Source organism: Lepidothrix coronata, unplaced genomic scaffold (genome assembly GCF_001604755.1).
Source record: "Lepidothrix coronata isolate B3197 unplaced genomic scaffold, Lepidothrix_coronata-1.0 Scaffold19, whole genome shotgun sequence".
Lineage (NCBI taxonomy): Eukaryota > Metazoa > Chordata > Aves > Passeriformes > Pipridae > Lepidothrix > Lepidothrix coronata.
The window spans coordinates 2,188,484-2,214,644 of NW_016690199.1; the positions used below are offsets into that span (position 1 = coordinate 2,188,484).

General features: G+C 41.9%; 1 protein-coding gene across 3 annotated transcripts in view; it reads left to right on the top strand.

The window, feature by feature from the left end:
• The window catches only part of BRF1 (BRF1, RNA polymerase III transcription initiation factor 90 kDa subunit), a 176,963-nt gene that overhangs the window by 145,901 nt on the left and 4,901 nt on the right, over positions 1 to 26,161 (top strand). For all 3 annotated transcript variants that reach the window (XM_017807459.1, XM_017807460.1, XM_017807461.1), the window contains 2 exons: positions 22,071 to 22,122; positions 25,130 to 25,298. In XM_017807459.1, the coding sequence (XP_017662948.1) occupies positions 22,071 to 22,122; positions 25,130 to 25,298 (221 nt within the window). The remainder of the gene's footprint in view (positions 1 to 22,070; positions 22,123 to 25,129; positions 25,299 to 26,161) is intronic.

Consider the following 26,161-nt stretch of genomic DNA (forward strand, 5'->3'; position numbering starts at 1 on the left):
CATAAGGAAGTCTTAAATTATGAAGCACTAGGAAATCCTGAGATCCGAGGCATTGAGTGGGCTTGCAGTATAGTATATATTCATTATTTTGTTGCTACTTCAGTAGCTCACAGGTATTAAGCACAACATTACATTAACTTTTTGGTGAAGTCCAGACACTAGAAAACTCAAGTTTTATGGTTCAGCGTTTGCTGATAGGATTTGCAACTGAGGGAAGTCCAGACTTCTGATGGTTTTTAAAGAGTGCTTGTGAGAGGCCAGCCACAGGAACAGATGCATTTTTGTCTAAATTACTTTCTCTTTCCAATTTCTGTATCTTCTGATTTAATTTTAAAATCCATTTTAAAGCAAATGAAATAGCTAAGGCTTTTTCTAGCACAGTAATCAAGACCTTTAATACCCTACACGCCACAGTTTGAAGAGCTGATGTTTATGGTGCTGTTGCCTGTGCTGGGCAAGGTGTTTGTCTACACTGTGGGAGATGTAGTGGAGCAGGGGCTCTACTTTCAAGTAATTTTAAAAGTTGATGAAGATTTTCAGGCTTTTATTGTAAGACTTATCTTTTCCTAAAGCACACTCAGCAACAGAGCTCCTCTCGCCTCTGTGCTCTGCTCCACATCGCAGCTCCAGAGATATCTGGCCAGCTTCCAGTTTAAATTCACTTAATAGGGTAAATCTGAAATGATTTAAACACTCTCAATTTGCCACCATAACCAAAAGGGTCAAAGCCAGGAGCTGTAGAAGCACTGATATTCGAGAGAATTTTTTAAAGAGGAATTTAGATGTAGCCGCTTGAAAAATGTCATTAAGATGAGATAGGGAATGCTTTAGGTAAGTGATTTCAGCCGCCCAAAACTTCTATTAATGGATCACCTTAAGATTTTCTGTACTGTAACATACCTGGAGCTGGAGTTTGTCCCACTGACCTCTGTGGACTTCATTTCATGTTCTCAAACAGTGGGGCAATATGTATTTTGGTGTGTGTACAGGCACCACACAGATTAGTGAGGCTCAGTCCCTAACGAGGCAGATTGTTGACTGAATGGATGTACTCAGGCTTTGTGTATGCTTTTGGGAAGGAATGGTAAAACAATCTACTTTAAAACATCTGAATTTTTGCCAATTTATGCTACAGCTTTCCCTGATGAGTAACTAAAGATGCAGTCTATGCTATTGCTGCAAATAACTTCCTTTTTTCTTTTGGGACACTTTTTTTTAGGATGGGCATCACCCTTGTGTTTAATGATCTTGTTTTTCTTCAGCTCTTAGCAAGTGTATCTCAATGTTATTTGTTGTCTTTTTGTCTAACTTAGGCTCCTAAGTATGGTTTTGACTGCAGTCCTCTTAAAATCTAGAGAAAGAACCTTTCATTTTGCATGAAGAGGAGAAAATTGCTGTGTTTTTCTTTTCCCTAGAACTTCAAAAGCACAAAAAAAAGTATTAAATAGGAGAATGGAGAAAAATAATTCAGAAACATTGAAAGGTGCTCACTGATTAAACTGTAGGGAACATTCACATGTCTGCCATTTGGTCTCCTGAAGATCAATACTATGAGACTAATCTATGATGCTACAGCAGTCTACAATAATTCTAACATATTATCTTTCAGAGTATTATTACTGGAATAAAAATTGTTGGGTTTAAATCTTGAAGATATTGGGATACTCATCCTGGCATTCATTATTTCATAAAATGGATCCACAGTGTTCTCTGTGTGCAGACACAGTTCGATATTCTTTCACAATGATATTGAAGGATGATCATGCTGTTCCAGTGATCCTGTCCAGCACAGTTACACTTGGAGGGGGATGTAAAAAAAAAAGGCAAGGAAAAAACCCAAGCAAAATGTGACTGCTTCATATCTACTGCTCAGCATTACAGAAGTGTCATCTCTCAGCTGAGTGATGAGGGGAGAACGAAGGAGTGTCTGTGCCGGCACGATTTTTCTCACTGAGAGCTGCAAAACCAGCTTGAAACTTTTTTGTGTCGATTTACAGTCTTTGTCCATTAGATACTGCGAGTTTATGATTTGGTGAGGAGGGAGAAGCATCTTAGTGATGTATTTATTGCTGTACTGACAGACAAGTATGAAGTTAGGGCTAATTATAATTTCCTGTGTCTCCGTAAATGGATTTGAAATTACTTGTTTGCTCTGGTGCTAGAGTAACTTTTGTCATTTATTCTTTTTTCTTTCAAGCAACTGAATCCCATATTGCCTCTAAATCGGGAAATATTAGATTTCCTTTAACTAATCCTAGAGACTTGGTTTTGCAATTGCATTTTGAAACACTGATGGACAATTGTCAGTGGAAGCAAAAAAATAGTATTTGTACTGAGGCTGAATTTGGAAGTCTTTGTTAAAAATATGGTTGTAAAGCAACCTGTGCCATGAGCAGCGGAAGTAGCGAAGTCTAATTTTCTACCAGTTGTCATCTCTTTTCCCTTGATCATTCCCTTCCTTCCCTGAAGCAAGAGCCCCGGTTCTCCACTGTGAACCCTTCCTGCAAGCAGAGATGGGTTTTCTGGTACGAGGCACGTAGCTGTCAGCCAGCTGGTACCTGTGTGGGACATGGTCAAGTCCTTCCCCTTTGCTGAGGGAGCTCTTTTGAATCTCCTCTTCCTACTTCCAGTTTTCATGAAGGGCACAGGAACTTGGTTATCTTTGTGACTTTCACCTCTGTGGGACTTTGTGGCCGCCGGGTGTTTGGAGGGGTTGGAGTGGAGTGAATGAGAGATTGATGGGCCGTCAGCATATTGCATAGTTATCCTTTTATAGTTATCTGTTCCACACAGTGGAGCGTGCACCCTGTGTGTGGGGGCAAAGACTTGAAAATAAGGAGTGAATTTCTGTTATGTAGTAGCTGATTTTTGGGGGTTGGACCAGATGACCTTTAAAGGTCCCATGCAACCCAAACTATTCTATGATTCAATGATTTAATTGGACTTTTAGAGCTTTTAGTCAATGTTAAAGTTGCCCAGTATCAGTAATCAGTACGTAGATGTGATACATTTTAATAACTTTGCTTGTACCAAACCAAAGGGAGTTTGTCATAACACGAGTCGCTTATTGATGACATGGTTGTCTGTGATTGATTAGAAGTGGCAGATTTATTTCAGCTTCAACTCTTTCCATTAGCATTCCTATCGACCATCTGGCAGTGGAAAACCTCACTTGTGAGATAGACTAGGATCTCGTTTAAAAAATTACAAGATTTCTTGGGGCCTTTTTTTTGCCAGTGTCCTGATGAGCAGAAAGTTGTCACTTTTAGTGACAGTTCTTGTTGCCTGAAAGGGTTGAGACTGATGCTAGGTCAGCCTGTGGCTTGTTTTTAATGGTTTTTAATTATTGCCTCGATTGCAGCAAGCATTTAGTTAATGGTTACACAAGTATCATTTTGTGGGCTTTGTAGTTCTTCCATAGCCTTCAGTTGTTGGTTAGAATGAGAAAGATCAACTTGCTGCTTAAGTGGGAGGAACAGAGCAAACAACTTTTTTCAAAATGGTATCTACAGAAAACTACAGCTTTCCCTGAATTTACTCAATTATGAGAATGTTGTATCATAATCAAAATCATTTGACTGTGTTTAAGATGCCCTAATCAAAATCATTTAAAGATGATGTACAAGGAGGGATGCTGAAGGGGCAAAAAATGAATTCTAAATGAATCGTGATGTTCCTAAGTGTGAAGTTGCCTATATGTCCATTAAAAGGTAGATACATGTACTGATATGAGAGAAATATGGAACTGGCATGAATGGGCGACGACACCTGAGGACATTTAGTGAAGCTTCTCCAACAGTCCAGTAAATTACATCACAACCTGAAGTGCAACAGCTGCTCTGGCGCCACCATCTCTTTATGAGTAATAGTGTATCAGGGCAGTCTTTGGTAAACAGCTTTACAGGGCTTTTCTGCTGCAGTGTCTGGCACTTGGAACTGTAATGCTGGCTCTGCAGCATCCCCTGCTCCCCAGAAATACAGTCATTCAAAATAAAGGCATGAAAACTTATGGCAAGGGCCCCTTCCTTCTTATTTTACAGGTGACATTCTGAAGACTGATGTTATCTGTGTGTTAAAGAGAGGTGAGTTTCGGACAGAGAAAAAAATATTCTATGTGAGTTTCCCCTTATCTGCAGGGTTTGTTTAAAACAATGCTTTGATGTCCTTGTTAACCATAATTTTTTTGAGTGGGGGAGCTTTGACAGAAGTGTTTCCATTTCTCAGAGTGTGATAGATTTCTGTCCAGGATTTCCAGAGCTTGACCTTGGGATCTATAAATGTTTTAAATGGTTCCATGGGTTTTTCAAGGTTGTGGCTTGCTGAGCCATAATGCACAAGGGACTTCTCCCTAAATGGGCTCTGCATTGCACTTAGACTCACACAAACATTGCAGCAAGTGAAGGTGTTAAAAAATATGCATGAAGGTCAAAGCGACAGGTCTTATTAGGAGATTACTGGCAATAGTTTTCTTGAAGAGTAATCTCCTAACAATTTATTCTCAATTTTGAATTTGATTTTGGAAATAGTGTTGAGGCAGCATTGAGATTACAAAGATGGTAGTTACATGCGTAATATTTAGCATTAGAAAGGAGATGGATCCCTTCTGGTTCTATTTTGCATTATTAGTAATGTTTATGCTGGGGGAGTATGCAATTTCTGAAAATGAAATGTTTTTGGACAGTTAGCAGGGATTGTCTGAAACACATACATAATGTATAGTGTAATTCTTTTGAAGGTCTCCTCTGTTACCCTTTTTTTAGTCTGAAGGAAGGTAACATTGGAGTAAAAAGGGGGAGGAAATTTATTCAGCCACTTGAAGGCATTCTGTGGAACATTAAGATTTGTTTGGTTTTAAGTGTTTCTCAAAAAGTGCTTCTCTTGTCCGCTATTAATTGTGCCATCACATCTGTGAAAGATCATTATCATATTCTTTTATCCAGACACGTGTCAAAGCTTTACTCACTTCCAACCATCTGTAGACTATTTGATACAAATGCTTCAAAAATTGAGCTAATAGCCAAGGCACCATCCCTGTATCTGAAAGTTTCTTAAATTTCGTCACCCACAGGTTTTTTTTGTCCTACTTACTACACTTTCTTTCCAAAACAATACCTTTTGGCAGCTCCTGTTGTGTTCATACCGTTGCTTTGGATAACGGGCCAGACTTACGCACACTACCATCTCAGTGCACTCTTCTAGATCCTTTGCCAGTTGTCTGCTTGAACGCCATCTGTTCCTGGCAAGGAGTTACCTTCAAATACCTAACAAAACAGGTCATGGGAAAAAACAGAGTCTTCCAGGAGCTAATGGTGATAACACACCCTGACTGTCTAACGCCGTTAGCATTTTCCTCATAGCACTTCAGGAAACTTGCTCTATTTAGGCAGATTTACCCCAAGATCTTTCCTTTAGAGGAGCAGTACCAATGCCTGCCCAGGCAAACAGTGAGGAGGGTGCTAACTTGCAAGAAGATGTTTTGTGGAAAGCTTGAACAATGCATGAAATTCAGTCCTACCCCATAATGAGCTGGAGAACTGTGCTAATGAAATCTGCAGGAGACAATAAAGTGAGTCATACAGCAAAGACAGCTGAAAACAGCCCTGCAAAGTAGTGCCGCTAAGGAAAAAAGTATAACTGAGAGCAGGAAATAAAAAAGAGCATCTTGGAAAACATCCAGGCTAATGCATCCAAAGAAATACAATCTGAAACGCAGACATAACGTGGGAGCAGAAGCTGTAAAAGCCATAAGGCTGAAAAAGATAGAGAGATAGTGGACTGCAAATTAGATATGAGGCTCTACAAAAGGACCAATTTGGGCCATGCTTTGGAGAAGCAGCATGTGACAGATTAGGGAGGCATTAGGCTTGTCTTGGAGAACCATTCACTTCTGCAGATGAGAGAATGGGATTCATTAGGGTGGTTTCAGCAGGAAACAACATAGTGATGATGATCTGGAGGAAACACTGAAGCGCCATCCACGGTGTGGTGTTCAGAGCCTGCTTATGGGGGAGTGTGCAAGCTTCTGGAGCGTAGATGAGGGAAACAGCAGCATATGGCATGGCAGAGCTGGGATGCAGATGAGGAAAAGGCTGATTTCAGTGGGACAGCAGAAGGAGAGTTTCAGTGGTAATAAGGTTGGGTGCCATGTTTTAAGATGGCATAGTCAAAATACAGGTTCAGGACCAAATACTGAAGTGAAATAAGATCTTTGTCTCTTTTTGGATCTGTATCTGATTAGGTGAAGTCTGAATTTCTTCCTTAAGGCACTCATGAACTTGAACAAAGAGATAAAATGGTGATGGTGAAGCATTTACTCACTTCCAGGGGTCCTCCTTCCTCACCATAACTGTGTGAAAGCAGATGGTGCTGCGTGTCCTGGTCATTATTGGGTGAGAGAGGAGGATGAGGATGCCAGGCTGGCCCAGTTTCATCTCCCTCTGTGGGAGTCAGCATCTGCAGTTTCTTTTTGCTGGCTAATAACACAAGTAGAAGTGCAAAAGGGTTTGAAAACATCTTAAAAGAAGTTTGTAGATCACCAGGGCTGGTTTGTTTCTCCTGCAGGAGTGGGGCTGTCAGGTGCTCCTTGGGATGGGGGCAGCTGAGAGCTCCCGCCTGTGATCCGGGTGTGAAGGGGAACTGTCTTGACCTCTCTCCACCATTGCTCCTGTTGACCCTGTTAAAGTGGGTTTAGTCCGAAAGAAACAAATCATCAGCTAATTACTTCCCCACTCTGGTGGCTGTTGTCATAGACGTTCTACCATTTTAAGTAGGAACGGTTGCTTTGAGCTTTTTTAGTGTTTTTTTTAGTATAGCAAACAGAAGGGAAAACTAAAATCTGATTTACTGGGATCCTGGATGCAGGTCAGTTGTTCATGTCGAAAGGGTTATATGAAAACAGGTTGTGTGGAAGCTTTGAAAGTGGTCCAGCTTGCTGCTTAGTAGTACTGCATTTTGCAGAGCCTGATTATTCAAGCTCCTTTTTCTAATGTTAGCATTAATTCCCTTATAGCAGTATTATAAAGTTGCTTATTTCACAGTTCTTTTAAATGTGGTAGCCTGGCTGTAAGCAGAGCAGGCAACTTATCAGCTCAGCAGCCGCTGCTGCTTGCCAGTATTGGATGTTTGGTAAATGCTTGGAGTCAACCCTGAGAGTTTATGGGCATTGGCTCGTGTTTCCTTTGCTCTGAATTTCACTGCACTGTTAAAATCAGGAGTACTAAAACCCTGCTAAATTTAGAGAGAAGAGAGAATCTGTGAATGCCCACAAAAAATGCACCTCCTGGCCAGCGAGAGCTGGAGCTGGCTGAGGTGTGAGGGGGCTGGGGTTTGGGGGGGAGTCTGCAGACATACCCCAGCAGTGGTTCTGTGGGTGTGAAGTGAGCCCAAAGGTACTTTATGACTTTGTCAGAGAAGTGGAGAGGGAGTAAAAGAGCCTCCAAAACAGCACTTTTAATAGCTCGAGGTGGTTGGGTTTTTTTCTCCTTTCAAATGGTTTTATTTTATTATATCTGACACCAGTCAAGGAGAGAGGAAGCTCTTTAACCTTAATGCAAATAAAACAGTAGTGCTTTGGAAAAAAATCTGTTTGCTTTGTACCTCTAGGCCGATGGTTGTGACAGATCAGAGAATTTAACAATAAAATTACCCATTATTCAGGGGTTTTTTCTTAATCTGTTTAGCTGTAACAATCTGTTTGAAGCCTGATTTTTACTTAGGAGGAGTAAAAAAATTACCTACAGCAATAAATTCATCTGTCTGTCATGCTGTTTGTCTGTCTGTCTATCCCCTAAAGACTTGAAGATGTTGATTTTTATTTCTATACTGTTACTGAAAATCGATTGTGACATTTTCTGTTTAGGCTGCTAAAGGTTTTGGCAGATAGAACATGGATTTTGTCTTTTGATGGTGAATTTAATTCAGCATTTATTGTGAAGTCTTTGTGTCTTTAAATGTGTGGTGATAAGACAACTAAACCTCCTGATATGCTAAACTCCACCAGGTCTCTTCTGTAGGTCTGCTATGCAAAAAGAACTGGGACTTGTTTCATCTGTTTTTAATAAATGTGAGCCTTGTGTGCTGTTTATGTCAGAACTAAAGCCAACTTTGGGTTGTAGTTTGCAATGTAGAGTCTAATATTTTAGCTCTTGCTGCTAAAGTCACCTACTCAGGATGTTGCTACCCTTTAAAAAAGGTGAGGGCCTTGTGCATCACCTTATCTGAACTGTGATGGGTGAGTGAAAACCAGTCTGCAAAAGTGCTGGTCATGTAAGAGGGCACAGAGTTAGACCTGCTTGCTGGCCAAGGTGGATTCCAGCATTTGGGAGCAATCGTCTGTGATTGGGTCTGTTGTGCTGTTGCTAATGCTGGGGTGAGTCTGATGGCGTCCTCTTCTGATTGTTGGGAAATGAGAGGAGGACGGAGCTGGGTTTGGTGGGTCAGGCATCAGCATCAGCCTGGCATCTCCGGCATCATCTTGGAGAATTTGTTTAGGTGATATCTCCAGGAGAGCGTTTGGTGATCCCAAGCTCCCGAGCCTGTGCCCTGGGCTCCCTGGGAGCTGTAACACCCTGCAGGTGTGATTCTGTGTCTGAACTAATGTGCAGTAAATACTGACAGTGTTAATGGGGGCCGCAGAGGTGTCGCAGGGAGCAGCGCATGGCAGGCGGGGGGGGGCTGTTCCAGTGTGGTTTTGCCAAACACACTTCTTGTGCTGCCAGGAGGGCTCGTGGGCATGACTGCAGGGACAGCACTCACTCAGTGACTTCTCCAAACTGCTTTGTTGAGAGATGAGAGAAATCTGCTCCCGGGCTCTCTGCATGGTGCTGCCATTTGGTACAAACACCACATCACTCTCTGAAGTGTGTTTTTTCACTTTTATCCTGTGAGATGGATGAGGAATTTGAATGTTGGGACTGCTTGCATGGGCATCAGAATTCAGTGGGAAGATGTAGAAGCAGTAAATAAGTTTGATATTGGATGGATCAACTTTTGCCAGCGCCTTTGTGTGAAGTGGGCTAATAGTAGAAACATGTATTTTTTAATGAGGTTTATGCTGTTTTCTTGTTCTTCTGTTAAGATCTTCTAATGAAGCATTAATACTCAGAAGCCTATAGGTAACAAGAACCTTAGAGGAGCTGCAGCTGTGGTTTCCCCATTGAGGCCAGGCAAATGTAACACTTTTGAACTTACACATTCTTGCTCTAAGAATGACTGAAAGTTCATGTCAAAGGATCATAAATTGCTACAAATTAATTCCCAAATATGACTCTATCATGCATGTGTTTAAATCTGATTCAGTTCCTTTAAAGCAGTTTACTCTGAAAACCATTTTCCATAAAACATGCACAGTAAAAAGTGTTTATGTTGCAATATAGCATTTAAATTGCATTTTAAAAAGCCCACCACAACAAAAAGCCCTCTTTGAATGGTTATTTATTTACTGTTACATTTTACTAACCAACTGAGCAAAGTAACCCAGAGATCTGTGATGTCATGTTAAAAACCCAAGTGGTAGGTTGCCAAGTATTGATGTTCTCACGATACTCTGTAGACACAAAAAACTAAGGCAAAGTGGAATGATGCTGTAGTGCTGATAAAAGAAATACAGTGTATGGAGATTAAACAGCTGAAAGGCAGGCGTGTCTTACAAGTGAGTCTGTGCAGACTGTTGTCTCCCTGGGGCCAAGCACTTCTTAGGCATTTGCTGCATATTTTGACCAAGTAGAGAATGTAGGAAATCTAAACTTTACACATTCAAGACTAAAGTTTGTTAAAAAAAAACAGGGGAGGGTGTCGCCGTTTGTTGTTTTTTTTTTTAATTAAGTGATTTTTTTCTTAAACTGATGCTTCAGAAATGCCTTTAGAGAGCAGAATGAGTGTGGTGATGAAAAAGAGCATAAGCAACTTGCTCGTTAGACGCAGTTAAAACTAAGTTGATCATTGATACAAATCTGCATTATTTTCCCAGCATGGCATTTGGTAACAACGTTTCCTGGGTGTGCTTTTGTTTCAGTTGACATTTGCTTGAATGGCCAAGCGAGTTGGCAAATTTTGTGCTGCTGGTCTTTGAAGTTGTGACTTCGGCCCAAACAGCCTCCTCTTTGTGTGCAGCGGGGAGCCCCTTGGCTTTGGAGAGGGTGTGTGCGGCACAAAGCCTGGAAAGGGCCTGCACGTACCGAGTCTCACAATGCTTCTTAGCACTCAACTTTAAGTAGCTCAGGTCTTACAGGAATATCGGTTTCTTTGCTGTGAATTTTTAATGCAGGGGGTTAAAGTTCAGAATAAAAAAAAAAAAAAAAAAAAGGCAGCAGATTAACCCGAAAGTACGTTTTTTATTGATCTTCAAACACAGGTTAGTACTTAGAAGGATTTGAACTACAGTGGGAATTTACTGTCTTCTCTGTTCAATACAATTACTTCGCAACAGGGTTCGAATGCAAGCTCTGCTGGGTACAAAGGAAGAAGTAAGGATTTACTTGAGATGGATAGTGTTTGTTTCATGTTTTAGTCATTGTCACTGGAGTGATATTAAAACCTATTATATATCCAAAGTTGTCTGAAAATCTTGACAGAATACAGTGACAAAATGTGAATGATAGGATAGGAAGGAGGACTATTATATAAAAAGGTAGTGTTTAAATATCTATTTATTGTAGTATTTGCACATTTCATGGTCAGTTGAACTCCTTTTTCTCTTCACAGCCCATGTCTTGGTAATTATGGTAGGAGTGTAGCTTGCACAGCATGTATGTGACTCCCTCTCAGATGGAGCAGCACAGTGCTGAAGGGCAATCCCAGCCTTTCAGTATTTCTGTGCACACAAAGTTGAGGATGTGCATGAGCAGTTTCTGAATGGAGCCTTGTAGCTGCAGTAATTTTCTTTTTAATGTACCTTCCATAGCTACAGTGAAATGTAGGAAAGGCTGTTCTTCAGCAGCAGGAATCGCTTGCCTGGCTTTTATCTGGCCTTTCTCAGAAGCTGCATTTTTTTTGGCTGAAGAACCATGCACCAGGGGCCACAATTTCTTGGAAGAGTTGAATAAAAAAACTTGGTGGAGTAAGGATTTTTAAAGAGATCTTGTCACATGGGTTTTGCTGTGTTTTGTTTTGACAAGGAGTGACTGATCCCAATTACTGAAATTTCAGACATCTGAGTGTTTAAGGTTGGGGTCATTTTTCCACCCATCCAGGTGAGGACTCGGTGCGCAGGAGACACTGGGAGCCATCTGGGTGGGCTGTAAGCCAAGGTCAGGGAAACATCTTCCCAGCTGAACTCAGTGGCTTTGTGTTGTCCCTCAGATCTGCCGGCTGACCTGCTTGTGCAAGTGCCCTTTAGCTGGTTGCGAAAACTGCAGCAGTTTCAAAGGGTGATAGTTAGCAAAGGTCCCCTTAGGCTGACCTGGCTTGTTTCAACTGAGCCAGATTAGGGACTGGTGGCCCCAGCAGAGCTGCCCCCTGTTCACCAGCCCCACACAGCCAGCTGTGGGCAGGTTTGATCCAATTGATCCAGTTAAACCAGCATGAGAGGCTGTGAGAGGCACCTCCCCTGCAGTTAGAGAGAGGTTTCTATTGGATAATTTCTATCTGTTAACACAAGTATTAAGCTGTATTGAAGCAAAACACTATCAAATAAGTCTGCTCTACACATAGGATCCCCTACAAAGCTCACTTGCCTTCATCACAGACATGCAGCATGGAGCTTACACAGGTCACTGGAGAAGATGGTGCTATCTGCTCCTAGCATCAGAAGTAGTGTTCTCCTTTCTAGAAAGCAGTTGCACATATTGTACACAGATTTTAAAATGGTAATTAATATTGTTTTCCTTCTAACATTTCCATTTGGAATTTTCTTTCCATAAGAAATTGTAGCTGCATTCTTATACTCATCTCTTTATCTTATTCACAAATGCATTGTGAAGGAGACAGGACTTGTATAACATGAAGGGCTTCTGTGACCCAGTTCAGCGGTTCATTGGTACATTACAGTGTGTGTGAGCAAGCGCCCACAGTGTGTGGCAATGCATATTTTAAGCTTGTGTCATATTCAATGGTAAACAGCCTTTTTCCCAGTGATTTGTACTGGTTTTGCACCTCATTATCCATGCATACTTATGCCCAAGTAGAGATTGCCAGGCAAGCAGCTTCTGAGGTTGGAATAAAGCACAGTTCACTTTCTGGACCTTTCTTAAGTCAGTAGAAGTTGGATCCAAAGGTGTGAGAGAGCTGTATGAACTTGAAGTTTTACAGTAACTTTGTCTTGGAGGAATATTCTTCCCACAGAGCACCCTGTTGGGTTTTTGGGATGGGATGTGGGATTAACCTCATGTTAACTTTGAAAGAAGCTGTACAGGTTAATGTATGCATGTTCACAGTGTATGTTATCTGACCAATTCATGCACTGGATGCAGGCTCATTTTGCCTGATGCTGAAATGGTGCAGTTTTGTCTCTCTCAAGTTCTGTGGTTCCTTTTGTACAACATCTCCAGGTGAGGTGAGAACAGGTATCCCACAGTGTACTTGTAAGGAGCAGGGAGGCCGGATGCAGGCACACAGGACATCTCAGCATCTCTGGCAGTGAAGGGAGGAAGACCTGATGGACCAGTCCTGCTCCTTCATTAGGGAGCCCAGTTTACACAAGACAGAAAGTACTCAGGTGGTTACACAGCAATCACATGCCAGCCTGACTTCAGCCATCAACAGAGCATCGCTGTGGTTATTAGCCAAGGATTTCCATAATGTGTGTCTCTACAAGCTGTAATTAAAGCCAAGCCTGCCCCTAGCTAATTACAAGCTTGCTTAGAAGTATAGTTTATATAAAGCTTTTAAAACTTTATATGGGGAAGATACACATCCAACAGGCATAATAAGAATGACGCCTTATTTTCAAAATGAAATTTATAGGCTTTGGTGTCTGTTTCTCCCTCCCTTTACAGTTTTCTACAGGCTGTTTTTTGCATCCTCATTCATAGTTTTTGCCAGAAATATTGCCCAAGTTTCACCAACATCAAGCCAGTGATTTTTTTACTTCAGAGTGGTTTTCGTCTCTCTGCTGAAAGAGTAAACCAGATCTTAAAAGGCCTTTGAGCTTTATGTTTGGAGAAGACAAATAAATAATACTTATATCTCTCATAAAAAAGAAGATAAGGAGTTCTGAAAGCGGTGAAACCCTTTGTTGAACACATCACTACAAGGTCTACATAAATAATGATCCCTCCATGGAGAGTTGCTCTGTGTCACTTAGGCAGTGCTGCACCTGCACATCTTCAGCTCAGTCTCTTAGGAATAAAACGATGCTGGCATTGTAACCCCCTGTGAGCCTGAAGCAGCAATGTGGGCAGGGCTCAGTGATGAAACAGGTTGTGAATATGACACGTGGTTTTAGGATGGGCTGGTGTGGACATGGGTCTAACACAACCTGGTGGTTGCTGCAGCACCATGAGTCCAGCACTATATCGGCCAAGGCCACTCTCTGGGGTGACTCTGGGGTGACTCTATGGCAAAGGCACAGCCAGATGGTACTGATGTGGTCACCATTGCCCTTCCGAGGCATTCTCTTTGGATTTTCCTATTTTCTTGCTATCTTCCATTTCCTGCTCTCAAATCATAGTGCGACCTAGGGGCAGGAGGAGATGCACCACCGCTTGCTCTCTCATAAATAAATGATATCACAAAAGGAAAGGGAACACAGTGGAACCTGCAGCACTTGTGCGCTTGGCTTTGACACCTTTGGAACAAGGGGATGCTCACATAGCCTCCATAACCACAGCTCTTTGGGGAAAAAAAGTGGGGTGCCTAACCCAATGTATGGCTGAGTAAAGTGTGAGATAGCTCCTGCATCCATTCCCTGTCCTCACTTCTCTCTGGCCGTTTTTGAATTTGGTATTCAGTTTGATTATTCAGGTCAGATCAGATTTAGGTCAGTTGTGATGGATTTTTTCCAAATCCAGTTCCCTTGATTCCTACTGTAAACGCTTACCAGATGACACGATGTGAAGCTGGAACAGACTCGAGCTGTGTGATGACCGAATAAAATCTCAGTGGGAACCACTTCCACGTTCCTGAGATTAGTTTCTCATGTAATAAATTCTGTATCCAAAATTGTATCAAATACTTCTCTGACAAGAGTGAGTTTTTTTTCCTAACGGACAAATCCCAGCAGAGCTATTTATAAGAAGCCTCTCTGTTGTGTTTGCACTCACATGCCTGTTACTCAGACCTACACTGAAGAACAAATATAAGTAAAAACTTCTCCGTGTCCTTGCCTGTGCTTTTGAACTGACCCTGTTTGGTCTAGTCTGAGATCCCTCACTACATCTTTTTGCTGTTGTTCTGTTGGTAAGAGTTGCCATAGCAAACCACCATTAAAGGCCTCTCCCTGAAGGAATAATCTGAATTTATTTGGTGACACCTTTTCTCTGCAGACCGTTTCAACTGCTTTGTTCTGCCTGATCCTCTCCTGGCTGGAAGGGGTGGGGAGGAGTGATCCAAGAGAGTGGCATGCTCATGCTCCATGCTAACACCTGCAAAACCTGTGCAACAGGGAGTAGCCGTGGTGGCGAGTGCCTGGGTGGCACGTGGGGGAGTCCTTTGGCTTGGGAGGAGGAGGCCAACCCGTTTCTCAAACACAAATCCAGGCATGGGAAAAGCTGCTTGAGTTGTTTTTTTAAATATTAAATTTAGAGCTGTGTTCTTTCACTGTTAGTTCTCAAAATTAAACCAGACATCATCCAGAAGTTCTTACTTAACCAACCTACAGCTTCTTCTCCTGCTGCAGCCTCTTTATTCATTTCCTGACACAGTACAGGGAATCCTTGACACCAGACTTCCCTGAGTTGTGTCCTGGCTCACGTATCGCTGCATGTAAATCATCTTCTGCATTAAGTCAGACAGATGAGACCTGTGCTTTCAGTTTTGAAAAGTCCTAGTGTACACAGGGCACAGGGGAGAGCAGATTTTTTCCTTGTGTGTCTTCTCAGTGGCTGCAAAACCCACGTTAAATCATCTTTCTACCATTCGGCTGCTTGATTAGATGTTCTGTGCATACCTCAAAATATGTGATGTTTTAAAGCAAGATTTGCTATTTAAATAAGAGGTTTGCCATAATTGGCTGTTATAAATTACAAGCGAGAAGGAATGATTTATTGCTTGTAATTAGAAATGAGTTACGAAGGGGAATGTTGGTAATCATAAAATAAAGCTTAGAATACATTGATTTCCAGATGGCTGCCAGTGAAATTGCTCTTTAATGTATAGTAGACCAGACACAAGGGGAACAAAAATCAGTCATCCATCTTTATTCCTTGATGGATTATCTGTATGAATCTACAGTTACCTGAATTTTGAAATACTAGTTTTTGCTGCATAATCGGATGAGAGGAACTGATTTTGCATGATGGCGTTTGCTGTTGCAGAGTGGTGGAAAAAGTGAGTTAGTATTTTGCCTGGCATGGTTTTTGTCCTTTTAATGTCAATGGGGAAGATCCCATGATCGATCTGGTATCACCTTTGGGTACAACAACCTCAGTGAATTGTTCTCAGAGACTACAGGTTACTAAGGTGTTTTTCTTTTTATCTTTTACCTCATTTGAAGTTTTCATGAGGTTGAGATTGATCAAAAAACTTGTCCAAAACCAAGTATCTGTAATCCCCCTTGCTTGAGTCTAAAAAAATGCATTTGCACCAGAAAAAAACAGCAGTGCTACTGCTGAGAACTTTTCAATAGCATAATCCTTCTGTTGAGATGATAATGTGTTCATTTAACTTTTAAACTTTCATTTCTGTTACTATAGTTTCAAGCACGATTTTAAAATTATTTATATTTGCCTTATCTGCTAATAATGGTTCTTTCTGCTGTAACAGATGCATTCTGCACTGTTGCCATTTGAAAGACGGCGCTACAGGATAGTGAAGACATATGGATTGTCACCACATGAGTTATCTCACGCCCATGTTTTAAAAGTGACACTGCCATTAGACTTGCTTAACTGAGACCATTATGATTACTCATTTACCTTCATTAAAATGCTTCATAGCTTCCTTATTTTAAGTAGCTTTTCTCAGCAAGGTGCAGATTTGCCTTGCTGCCATCATTTCATCTGGAAAAATTTCCATGGTGAAAGGAACAGCATCTATGCAGCTAATACTTTCCTGACCTGTGGAGAGATGAGCTCATCAGTATCTTTATTGACAAACCCAGGAAAAAGGTGTGTCAACCAGAAATATTAGATCAGTCAGCTTTTCTTGTCCTGGAGCAATTGTAATTTCCCATGGTCTGCAGCAATTTCCTTTAGAAGCAGATATGTGCAGAGATTGTTTGGGATCTGCTGCAGGAGCATAATTTTATTTGGTCCCAATAAGGTCGCCTTAGATGTCATTCTTTTCATTTTTGCTGTTGAAAATCCGTCGGTTTAGTCAGTGGGAAGAACAGCAAGCTGCTATTTTACAGCATCTAATTGAGGACCAAGTCAAGTGCTGCAGCTATGCAGAAAAATATTGCCTGCTCTGAGTTGGGTTATTGAAGACAGATGTCACGGCCTCTGCCTCTCTCTGAAAAGCCTGAAATAGGTGTTTAGCTCATGATACGTTAGCAAAGTTCCTGCTTTTCTAAAGCCTGTTGGTGGCTGACGTAGGTGCTTAGTTCTTCACTGGTAAATACATCCTGCAGTGAATGGTAGAGATTCTTACTTTTTGCCAGTTTCCTCCTGCAGGTTTTGGTCCCTCAGTGCTTAGGCCCAGGCGTTTGCTGGAAGGGGCCGATCTCATTAGCACTGAAGATGTTCTCAGTACTGCATTGTCTGATGCTGCACTGATGAAAGCAGAGCTCCTCTGATCCAGCATGAAAGAGGACTGAATGGGAATCAGAAGTGGGAACAATTTCTCATTTCACTCTAGTTTTTGTTGTCACTTCGGCTTTGCTCTTCTCCTACTTGAAATGACTCCGTAGTGTTGCTTGCTTGAAAACAGGAGGAAGGCACTGACACTTGGTGGAGTTCATTCAGGCATGTTGGAGCAGAGTTAGCAGTAACTGGCTTAACCGCCTGTTAGAATCCAGAAGGGTTCAGACCCTGCCTGCTGTTCCACCAGACACATCTGTACAGCTGGCAGCACTGGGGTGAGCCATTTCCAAAGGGAGGTTGCTGTGTGTGAGCTGAACTCATTGCAGTCTGGACGTGCCCTTCATCTGGAGTCTTTTTATGGCTGTTGGTTGTGGTCTCTGCAATCCTGTCATTTGGGGGGGGGGGTCAGGGAAATTCCTTGGGGCTTTTACAGTGCTGGTGAGCTGGGCTGGGTGAAGGGCTGGTCAGGCTGGTCTTTAGAAAGCCAAAATTACCTGCTTGCCTCACATTCAGGCACACGCTGTGAGCATCAGAGATGTTTTGTCATTGTGCAGAGCATGAAGTCATATTTGGAAATCCGAGGTGGCACAGTGCACTCTTACCCACCACCCCCTGTCCTCTTAGTGTCATGCAGCTGTTCATGGGTGTCACAGCCATGGCCTTGGCCATGTGCCTCCGCTTCCTCTTGAGCAGAGGGAATGGCTCTTGTGAGCACCTGGCCCTCAGCCGGAAGCAGATGTAGAAAACAGTGGGATCCACAGCTGGATGTGCAAACCTTGAAGTGCTCCAGAGTTGTGGTCATCATTGCAGTCTCTGTTTTGTCCTCTGGAAAAGAGCAGTGGTCCAAGTCCAGGAGGGTCACCCCCTTGTCCTGACCTATTTGCAAAAGAGTGGGTCGATATCTCCTGTTGCTGTTGTGTTTCCAAGAAGAGCATTAAATCCTTGCACAGAGGTAATTCCCAGCTTTCCGGTAAGGATAACAATGACGGTACCTAATTAAAGGGCACTCTTAGCCTGGGTAAACATTTATATTAATTTCCTTCTCACACAGATGTCTGGTAAACTGACCTCCTGAGGCAGAACCATCTGGCCTCAGGTGGGAGGAGGATCTTGACCGTGGTCGAGAACCTGACTGGTCTCTTGCCGAGTCATTTCTGAATGGCTTTTTCTCTTGTGCACATGAAAGGCCTGTGTGTGGATATATAGGTTTCATGGGCAGTTGTCTTGGATGACCTGCATAATTACACTGCAGGCTTGTGGCTCTGGGCTCTATTCTATCTCCGCTTTCCATCGTGTATTCTGGGACCATCCGTGTATAAAATTAGTATGGGCGGTAAGCAGCAATAAGATGTTCCCTACTTGGATGGATTAAATTAAAATTCAGTAAGAAACAGAGCTGTGGTTGAGTTTCCAAATTACTTGCAGGATTGCACTGAGGAGATTGTTATGGTATTGTCAAACTTTTTTGTGGGCGAACAGCCTGATGCAAGTGAGGTGGGTTTATTACCTCGCAGTACTCTTTCTCCTTTATGTACTGTGCTGTGTAATCTTTTGTTATTAAATAATAAGCAAAATAAAAGCAGTTGTTTGTCACAGCCAGCTTGTTTTTCTGAGAATTTGCTCACTTTGAAAGTTCAGTCTGTGTGATCTCCAGCCCTGTCAGGAGCTATTACATTGAATCTTCTTTTAAATTGTTAAGCTGGAGGACAAATCCAAGTGTTATCGTGCACATCTCAGCTGAGAGCAGAGCAGATTCGGTGGGGAGCAGCCTCTGATGCCTTGTACCGTGCCATTAGTTTTTGTCACAAACATGTCAAGATAATCTGCTTCCAGTGTTATGTGTGTTGGCTGACATGAGCATTAGTAGATCTGCATAATTTTTGAAGTAGTTTGAAGTGTGGATATAACACTTGGGGCTGTGTGAAATCTTTTTTATCCCCCTTTTATGAATCACATTGCTGTTCAGGAAGTTGCTTGTTCTCTTGCTCCCTCCCACAAGGTACTGTATTAATTTGCAAAGTTCATAAGCAAAGTGGCCCAAACTAGAAATCATCATAAATAGTGAACAATGACTGACACACTTGGGAACACCAGGAGCCCCATTACTTCCCAGTCACAACTTTACATTTTAAATAGATGCTGTTGTCATTTCAGCATACATGGAATTGTATCTTAGTGTAAGATATTATTATTTATGGAACTTGGGAACCCTTAATTCAGTCTGGACTTCAGTGGGAGTATCTTTCTTGTGCATGTGTGTTCCTTTGTAGCCTTTTAGCGATGAGCTTGGGTCGTGCACAGTAGAAGTTGGATAAGATACTTCAGTTGCTTGATTTTCAAGGTGCTTTTTTGATAATTAATACGCAAGCCTATCCCAGCCTCAAAATCAGTCATGCTCTTTCACAAAGACACGTTTTTCCACTCTCTGAGGTGCAGCCAGACAGCAGAAGGAGTCCATATCTGTAGCCATGGCAGCCAGTAATTTATTGCTCCATATGGCTGGTGTGGCAGCAGCTGCTCTGGTTTAAGGAGGTCAGGACGTCAAGGCTTTTAAGAAACAAAACAACACCCCAAGTATAAAACCTTCCTAAATAGTTTTGTACAGTAATAGTAGGGCTCTCCACAGACATAAGGAGAGCCAAGGGAGTTATATATTTAGGACTTTTGTAACTATAATTGGAATCAAAGCCATTTTTTCAGTGGGGAAATAAGGTTTTGTCTCTGTTTGAGATGGCTTTACCTTTTCCCAGTTGCCATGGCTAGTGTTTGTAGGCAGCAGATAGCATGGAGGGGCAGTGAGCTGGGCTGTTCCACCCAGGTGGGGAGTGACCCCTCTGGATCTGCACTGCAGGAGGTGCCAACCATCCATGGCAGGATCCACCCCTCTGCTTTGGGATGCATTTTGTACTACACTGAGAGAGAAACTATTGCTCAAATCAGACAGCAGCCCCATATTTGTACTAACGAAGTGAAGATGTACAGGTTGTGAGCAGCTCTCATGGAACAGAAATACAGCTTTAATTTCAGTTTGGGTGTGAGAGTCCCTCACTGCTGAGAAATTGTACAGAAGGGCTCTTGGATTTAGCACTAAAGTTTTTGCAAATAGGCTTTTCATAAGCCTGAATCTTTTTATTTTCATTAGGGGACCATTTTAATTAAAATGAAACTGGAATGTTTACTCTTTGCTTCCTATAGCTGTGATTGTTTTCTTCACTGTGTGAGCACATGTATAATTTGCTCTAAAAGAAACGTCAGCAGTTTCTGATTACTTTGTGAGTCTTACTCAACAGCTTGATTTTAATTGGGGGAAGGAAATATTTTCAGGGTGCTCCAGGGAGGTCTGATGTCTTTGGGTAGCAGGAGAGAATAGGTGCTATCTTTGGTACAACGTTAATTGCAATAATCACAACTACTGGTTTAAAATAAAAGTCCTTCGTTTCTTACTCCTGTTGGATTTTTTTCAGTCATGTCAATGAAATACAACCTGTTTGGTAATTAGAATCCTTCAGCTGTGTAACCTTTTGTCTTTGCTGCATCCATATATTTGTAAGCATCTAAACAGGGTGATTTTTGGAAAACAGTGATTGAAAGCAGTTAGGTAGTCTCAGATTTCTGGAATTAAGGAAGAAATTTTTTTATCATGAGAGTGGTGAAACACTGGCACAGGTTGCCCAGAGAGGTGGTGGATGCCCCATTCCTGGAAACACTCAAGGCCAGATTGGATGTGACTCTAAGCAACCTGATCTATTTGAAAATGTCCCTGCTCATTGCAGAGGGTTGGACTAGATGCCCTTTAAAGGTGAATACTCTACAGTTCAGGTTAGATAAAGGAAAGAGAAGCCAGGCAAGTAGGAAGGAGTGCATCCATGCCCTCAAAAACATTCTCTAAGCTCAGAAGTCCACTAGGATTTTAATAGATATTTATGTGGGTCAAGAGCGTCTTTTTCTTGACATCTTTGACCATTATGAAATATGACAAGAAGTATCTGTAACAGAATAATGTGTTCTGGATTCTTCAGTGGCACAGCTCCTGAAACATTCCTTTGGTACCTTGAACTGGTTGAGTTGCTGAAATGCCTTTCTGGTCCTGCAGAGTGTTTCAGAGATGACCAGTTTCTGAACCTTTTTGGAGCTTAGCCAATATCTTGTGTCTTCTCCATCAGAGATAATGATCTGAGTCTCCCCTGCTCATTCTCTGGGGTTTTGTTTCCTCCTGCTGATTATTTGAAAATAAATAAATAAGTAGGAAAACAACTGGTTTTTGTGTGTTAACAAGGAGGAATGACTAAGAGAAAAATGAGAGGAAAGTACTGCTTATCATAAAAGACTGTATCTCTGGAGACATAAATTGGTATTCATTAAGTTGTTTGCCTAGACTTAGTTAAAAGACGTGCTTGAGGAGCTGTCTGAGCACTGTTTCAGTAGAAAGCAAGTCATCCTCTTCGTGACTAGATACATCTAGATGAGGAGGAGAGACCAGAAAGTAACAATAAATGATGGATTGAGAACAGCCTTCATGGCAGTAAGGAGACAACAGACTATGAAATGTTTTTCAGAAGTAATAATATTTAACACTTAGCTGTAAAGGAACACTGATCCATCTTTTCTCCCCAGATATGCAGGTCTTTTTCATATCTGATGCAGAATTTTTAAAAATGTTTATATTCAATTTCTGTCATTTTCCATTCAAGGTATGCAGGGTCCTCTTGGTTTTGATGATTTCTGTAGCTGGAGGTTAAAATTTCACCTGTGGTGATTATGATATCCTCCATGTATAATCTTACTTGTGTCCCCTCTGTATCATCAGATACAGGGAAGCAGTTTCAGAGCAGTGCTAGGCAATCAGAGTGTGGCTCAGTTTTGCCACATCTGCATTCTTCCAAAAAAATCAGTTTTCTTTTGACTTTTGTAATAAGTGACAAACCCATCTGTTTCAAAGACCTTGGAGATAGGCTGGGGCTGCAGTTTGAGATGAGATTTTGCTGCTGTGCTTGTTGACTGGCATCTTTTCTTATTATCTTGAACTGGGGCAGACACTGCCAAGGGAATGTGTGTATTAATTATTGTGGAGTCTGAGGCTCTCCGGTCTTTATCTTAAATCATTAAAAAAGTAATTGTGCAACATAACACTAGCAAAGTGCTTTCACTGTTTGGAGAGTGAATACTATGTGTCAAACTCTTGGGCATGGTGCAGCTTTTCTGATGTTTGCTGTTTTTTTCTTTCCTTCTTTTCAGATTAAGACCCTTGATTTCAACCCAGCTTGCTAAAAAGGCTGCCACTGAAGAGGTATGTAAAGTCCAGCACTTCTCCCAGTGCAACAGGTGGAGTTTGGAAATTCCCATAAGCCGTTCTCAGCCTGGCTCTGGTTATGTGGTAGATATGGGTAAAAGAATTGAGAGTCTTGTCTCTCTGATCACGCCAGGAGTTGGTTATTGTGAACACTGTGAAGCTGAGGTTGCCTGTTTTCTAACCCAGATTTGCTCTTATTTATCCATCAGTAGCGTTAGCACAGCCTCATAATGCTTGGTTAGACAGAAAAAGAAAGAGAAGATTCCCTGCAAGAATCTAAAAAGTTCCATATCAAATAAATAGGCAGGAGGAGTAGGAGAGGGCAGAGCTTGTGTCTCTCAGCACTTGGAGTGTCCCCACAGAGAAGGAGGATGGCACAAAATGCCACTTTTGTGCAGCCAGACCTGACCCCAGGGGAGGGCTGGGCTTCTGTGGGAGACTAGTGAGAAAAGACAGCTTACCCTCTACAGCATGACTTACTCTTTGCTTTGTTTGTTTGTTGGTTTGTCTCGTTTGAAAATGTAACAGTGCTGCAGGAAAGTCTGTACTAGTAACTAGTAACTAATCCGTCCACCCCCAGAAGCCCTCCTTAGGTGGCTTTGTGCACCTGCATTTTCTCCTGAAGGGATTGTGATTATTATCAGATGGTGACACCAGATAACAACAATAGCTGCTTTCTTTCATTATTATTTTCACCCTGTACAGAGTATTCATAGGCATTTTGTGTACAGTAAACTGTCTATTGTGTGCCTAAACATTCAGTATACCAAAGGTATATTTGTCCCTCTTCTTTTCCCCCCTGAACATGTGATACTGACACCTTTCTGAAAGTGAACCAGTTCCCCTGGGTTGTTTAACAATTGCCCACCCATATTTAAAGCTAAGTGCCAAACTCCAGTCCAGGATGTCTGGAAGTGAATTCAGGAAGTTCTATTTAAAGGTGTTGTTTGACTGCCTTATTTTTAAAATGACTGAAACCCATTGATTTTCAGAAACAGTTTGATATCCTGCCTAGGGAAATACATTTTCACTTCTTATTCTATGCTCATTAGAAAACTCTGCACATTTTTAGAAGTACAGCAGTCTGGAAGTGGACATGATAATTAGAAGAAGGTCACATTTTAATTAGCATGGTGCAATTTTAAAAAATAATGACTCAATTGTATCTCCTTTATATTCACCCACTTTTTCAGAGCAGATGGATACTTTTAAGCATATAAATTGATGTATATTATGATGCTGATTGGTCTCAAACTGTTGTGTCTATTTCTGCTTATACCGAGGTGGACTCAATTGGATCACTCTAGAGGCAAAGGCAGTGGTAGGAAATATAAACTGGAGGGAAGTTCCTATAAATAATATGATTAATTTGTGCATTAAAAAATCATGAAAACCTGTCTTCGACTGATCCGAATATCTAAATACTTGATTTTCTATTAAAATTAATGGGTGTCTTTTGCCCTATTAATGAGCTATTGGAGCAAACCCTTAGGTGACTTTGAAAAACTCAGGCAGATTCTTTAGGCTGACTGTCATGGTATATGACAAGTTCAGAACAGCTTTGATGTTTGAATAATTAGACTATCAACTTTCTGGTACAGGGATTTTCTCTTATGGTGTATCTCTAAAGTGCCTGGAGTTACAGGGATTCTGGGAGTTACTGCATCCCAAGTAAATACATTTATAAATAAATAAATAAAAATAAATTACAGCACTGAATCAGAACTTGCTGCCAATGGAACTGAAGAAGATGCAGCAGTACGTAGTTGTGCACTGTAATTTAAAACCTAAAGCACTGTACGACTTTTCTCGTGGTTGGGAGCAGAGAAGTTGGAGTTTTCTGGTCTCCTTTGGACCATTCATTTTTAGAAGCACCTCACCATTGTCTTTCCCAAGGAAGTGGTCCCAGTCTTTCCTGTCTTTCCTGGTAGAGGAGATGACTCTCAGTGCTGGTAACTGCTGACTAGTGACAGGTACTCTCAATATTCTCTTTTCAAAATTTTTAATGTCACAAGCAGCATTAATGGTTAATCTTTAATATTCTTCAAGTTGCCACTAATGGACTGGGTTTTTTTGCCACAGGCTCTAGTGTACAAACCCCAAATAGTCCAAGTACAGAATGGAGGTGAAAAGAGCTGATGGAGATAAAGCTTCTCTGATGTTTCTTCCTTGGATGAAGGAGGTGGAGCCCTAGACTGAGCACACCATGAAAGTGAGAGCTCCAGAAAGACCAGAGCCTGGGCTGTGCTGGGGCAGACCATGTTGCTGGTTCCTGCCCCATTCCCAGATCTCTCCTTAGTGAACCAAAGACAATATTACCTTCTCTAAGTTCACCTCTGTCCCCTTGTGGTGTTGCCCTTTCTCTCCCTCCGTGCTGTGTCCTGCCTCACCTTGGAGCAGCTGGGTCGGAGCACATACAGAGCAGGTCCCATCAATGATCGATTCCCAAGTTATTGTTTGGAGATCATTATTCTGATGAATTTCATAGGTAATGTTACAGGTGCCAGCCTGTATTATCAACTGAGTGCTCTGCCATCACATTAAGTGCTGTCTACAGAGTGCTATTTGTTCCACAGCTCATTGCGCCGCCAAATAAATCCAACCAGAGCTGTCAAAACTAATACATGTTGGTTTTTTTCTGATTTGAAGGGTACATTTTTGCTATCATTAAATTGTCAATAACATTGTTATTGTGTAATAGGCCTGATGTGAGTTGAGCACACTGAGGAAGAGGTTGTAAGTTTTCCCACAGAGCTCTACTGAGGAGCCTTCACTCCCGAATTTTGCCTTCCCTTGTGGTTGCAAGAGGATCCTTGTTCTGTTTTTACTGTTGCTGGATATTTCAGTTGCCTGGGTCTGGACTATGTAAAAACTAGATGGTTTTGCCTGACTTTTGTTCAGACCTTCATAGAACAGCTGAACCTCTAGCACTAGACAAAGACTTCCATCTCTCTCGTTGCTGTCATTTGGAAGCTGCTCTATTGCCTTCTCTTGTTTTTTGCAGGTGACGTTTCCAAATGCACAGGCAGAAGCCCCTCCTGTAGAAAAACCAGCAGCTGTGCTCGTGGAGAGTGGCCCAGTAGCTTACAACCCTGATGAAGAGGTGGAGGAGGAAGAGGTAGAAGAAGATGACGACCACTGCATGAGCGCCTTGCAGTTAATGGGAGGAAATGGTGAGCTGGGATGCTGCCTAAGTTACCATCTCCTGGTGCTGTGGGCTTCGTTCTTGCAGGGCTGAGGACAGACAGGGTTCCCCTGATTGTCCCTGTCCTAGGGCTTCTGCTGCCTTTTCAGCATTGCCCATTCCTGTGGGAAAGCCCCAAATTAGCCTTGTCCAAAACCTGACCTTCTTAGAGACTCCTGAGAAAACTTTGCATCTTGAGCTCCAGGCTAAGAGGGCTTCTCAAGAGCAAACTGAAGTTATGTGTTTTTCAGAATTAGGTTTATTAATGTGGATCTGAGAAGTTATGGGGTCAGTAACCCCTCTTTTGGCAGTGTCTGGGGCTGGTTGCCCCCCAAGCTGAGCCACCCTGCTCCTGCTGCCTCCTCAGTGGAGGCTGCAGTGATGTCCAGATTGTCCATGAGCCTTGGGGACAGGTCTGTCCAGCTCAAATCCAGCTCAAATCATCACACTCCATTTCTGGGAAAGTGTTAGGAGGAAGTAGTTGTTCACCAAGTGTAGGAATGGCATTGGTAGCACACAGTGTGCTGTATGGTACACAGATGTGTGCTAATTTCTTTGGGTTACCCAGCAAAGCCTCTCAGTTAATTAGATTTCTTTGCTGGCAGGAAAAGGCAGTATCCTCTCTGCTGTGGTTTTTCCTAGCTGGACACATCCATATTTATCCTTTATTAAAAGCTTCCCCTTAGAAGTTAAGTTTTGAAAATATACAAAATTATTTTTAAAATGAGAGCTGCTAATTATGGGTTGTGAAGACTCAAGATGGGAATAAGTTCCCTACTGAAATGTTATTTGCTGCAAAAATCTTCCCAGCACTATTCAGTCAGCTGCATGGACAATATGTACACACTTCAC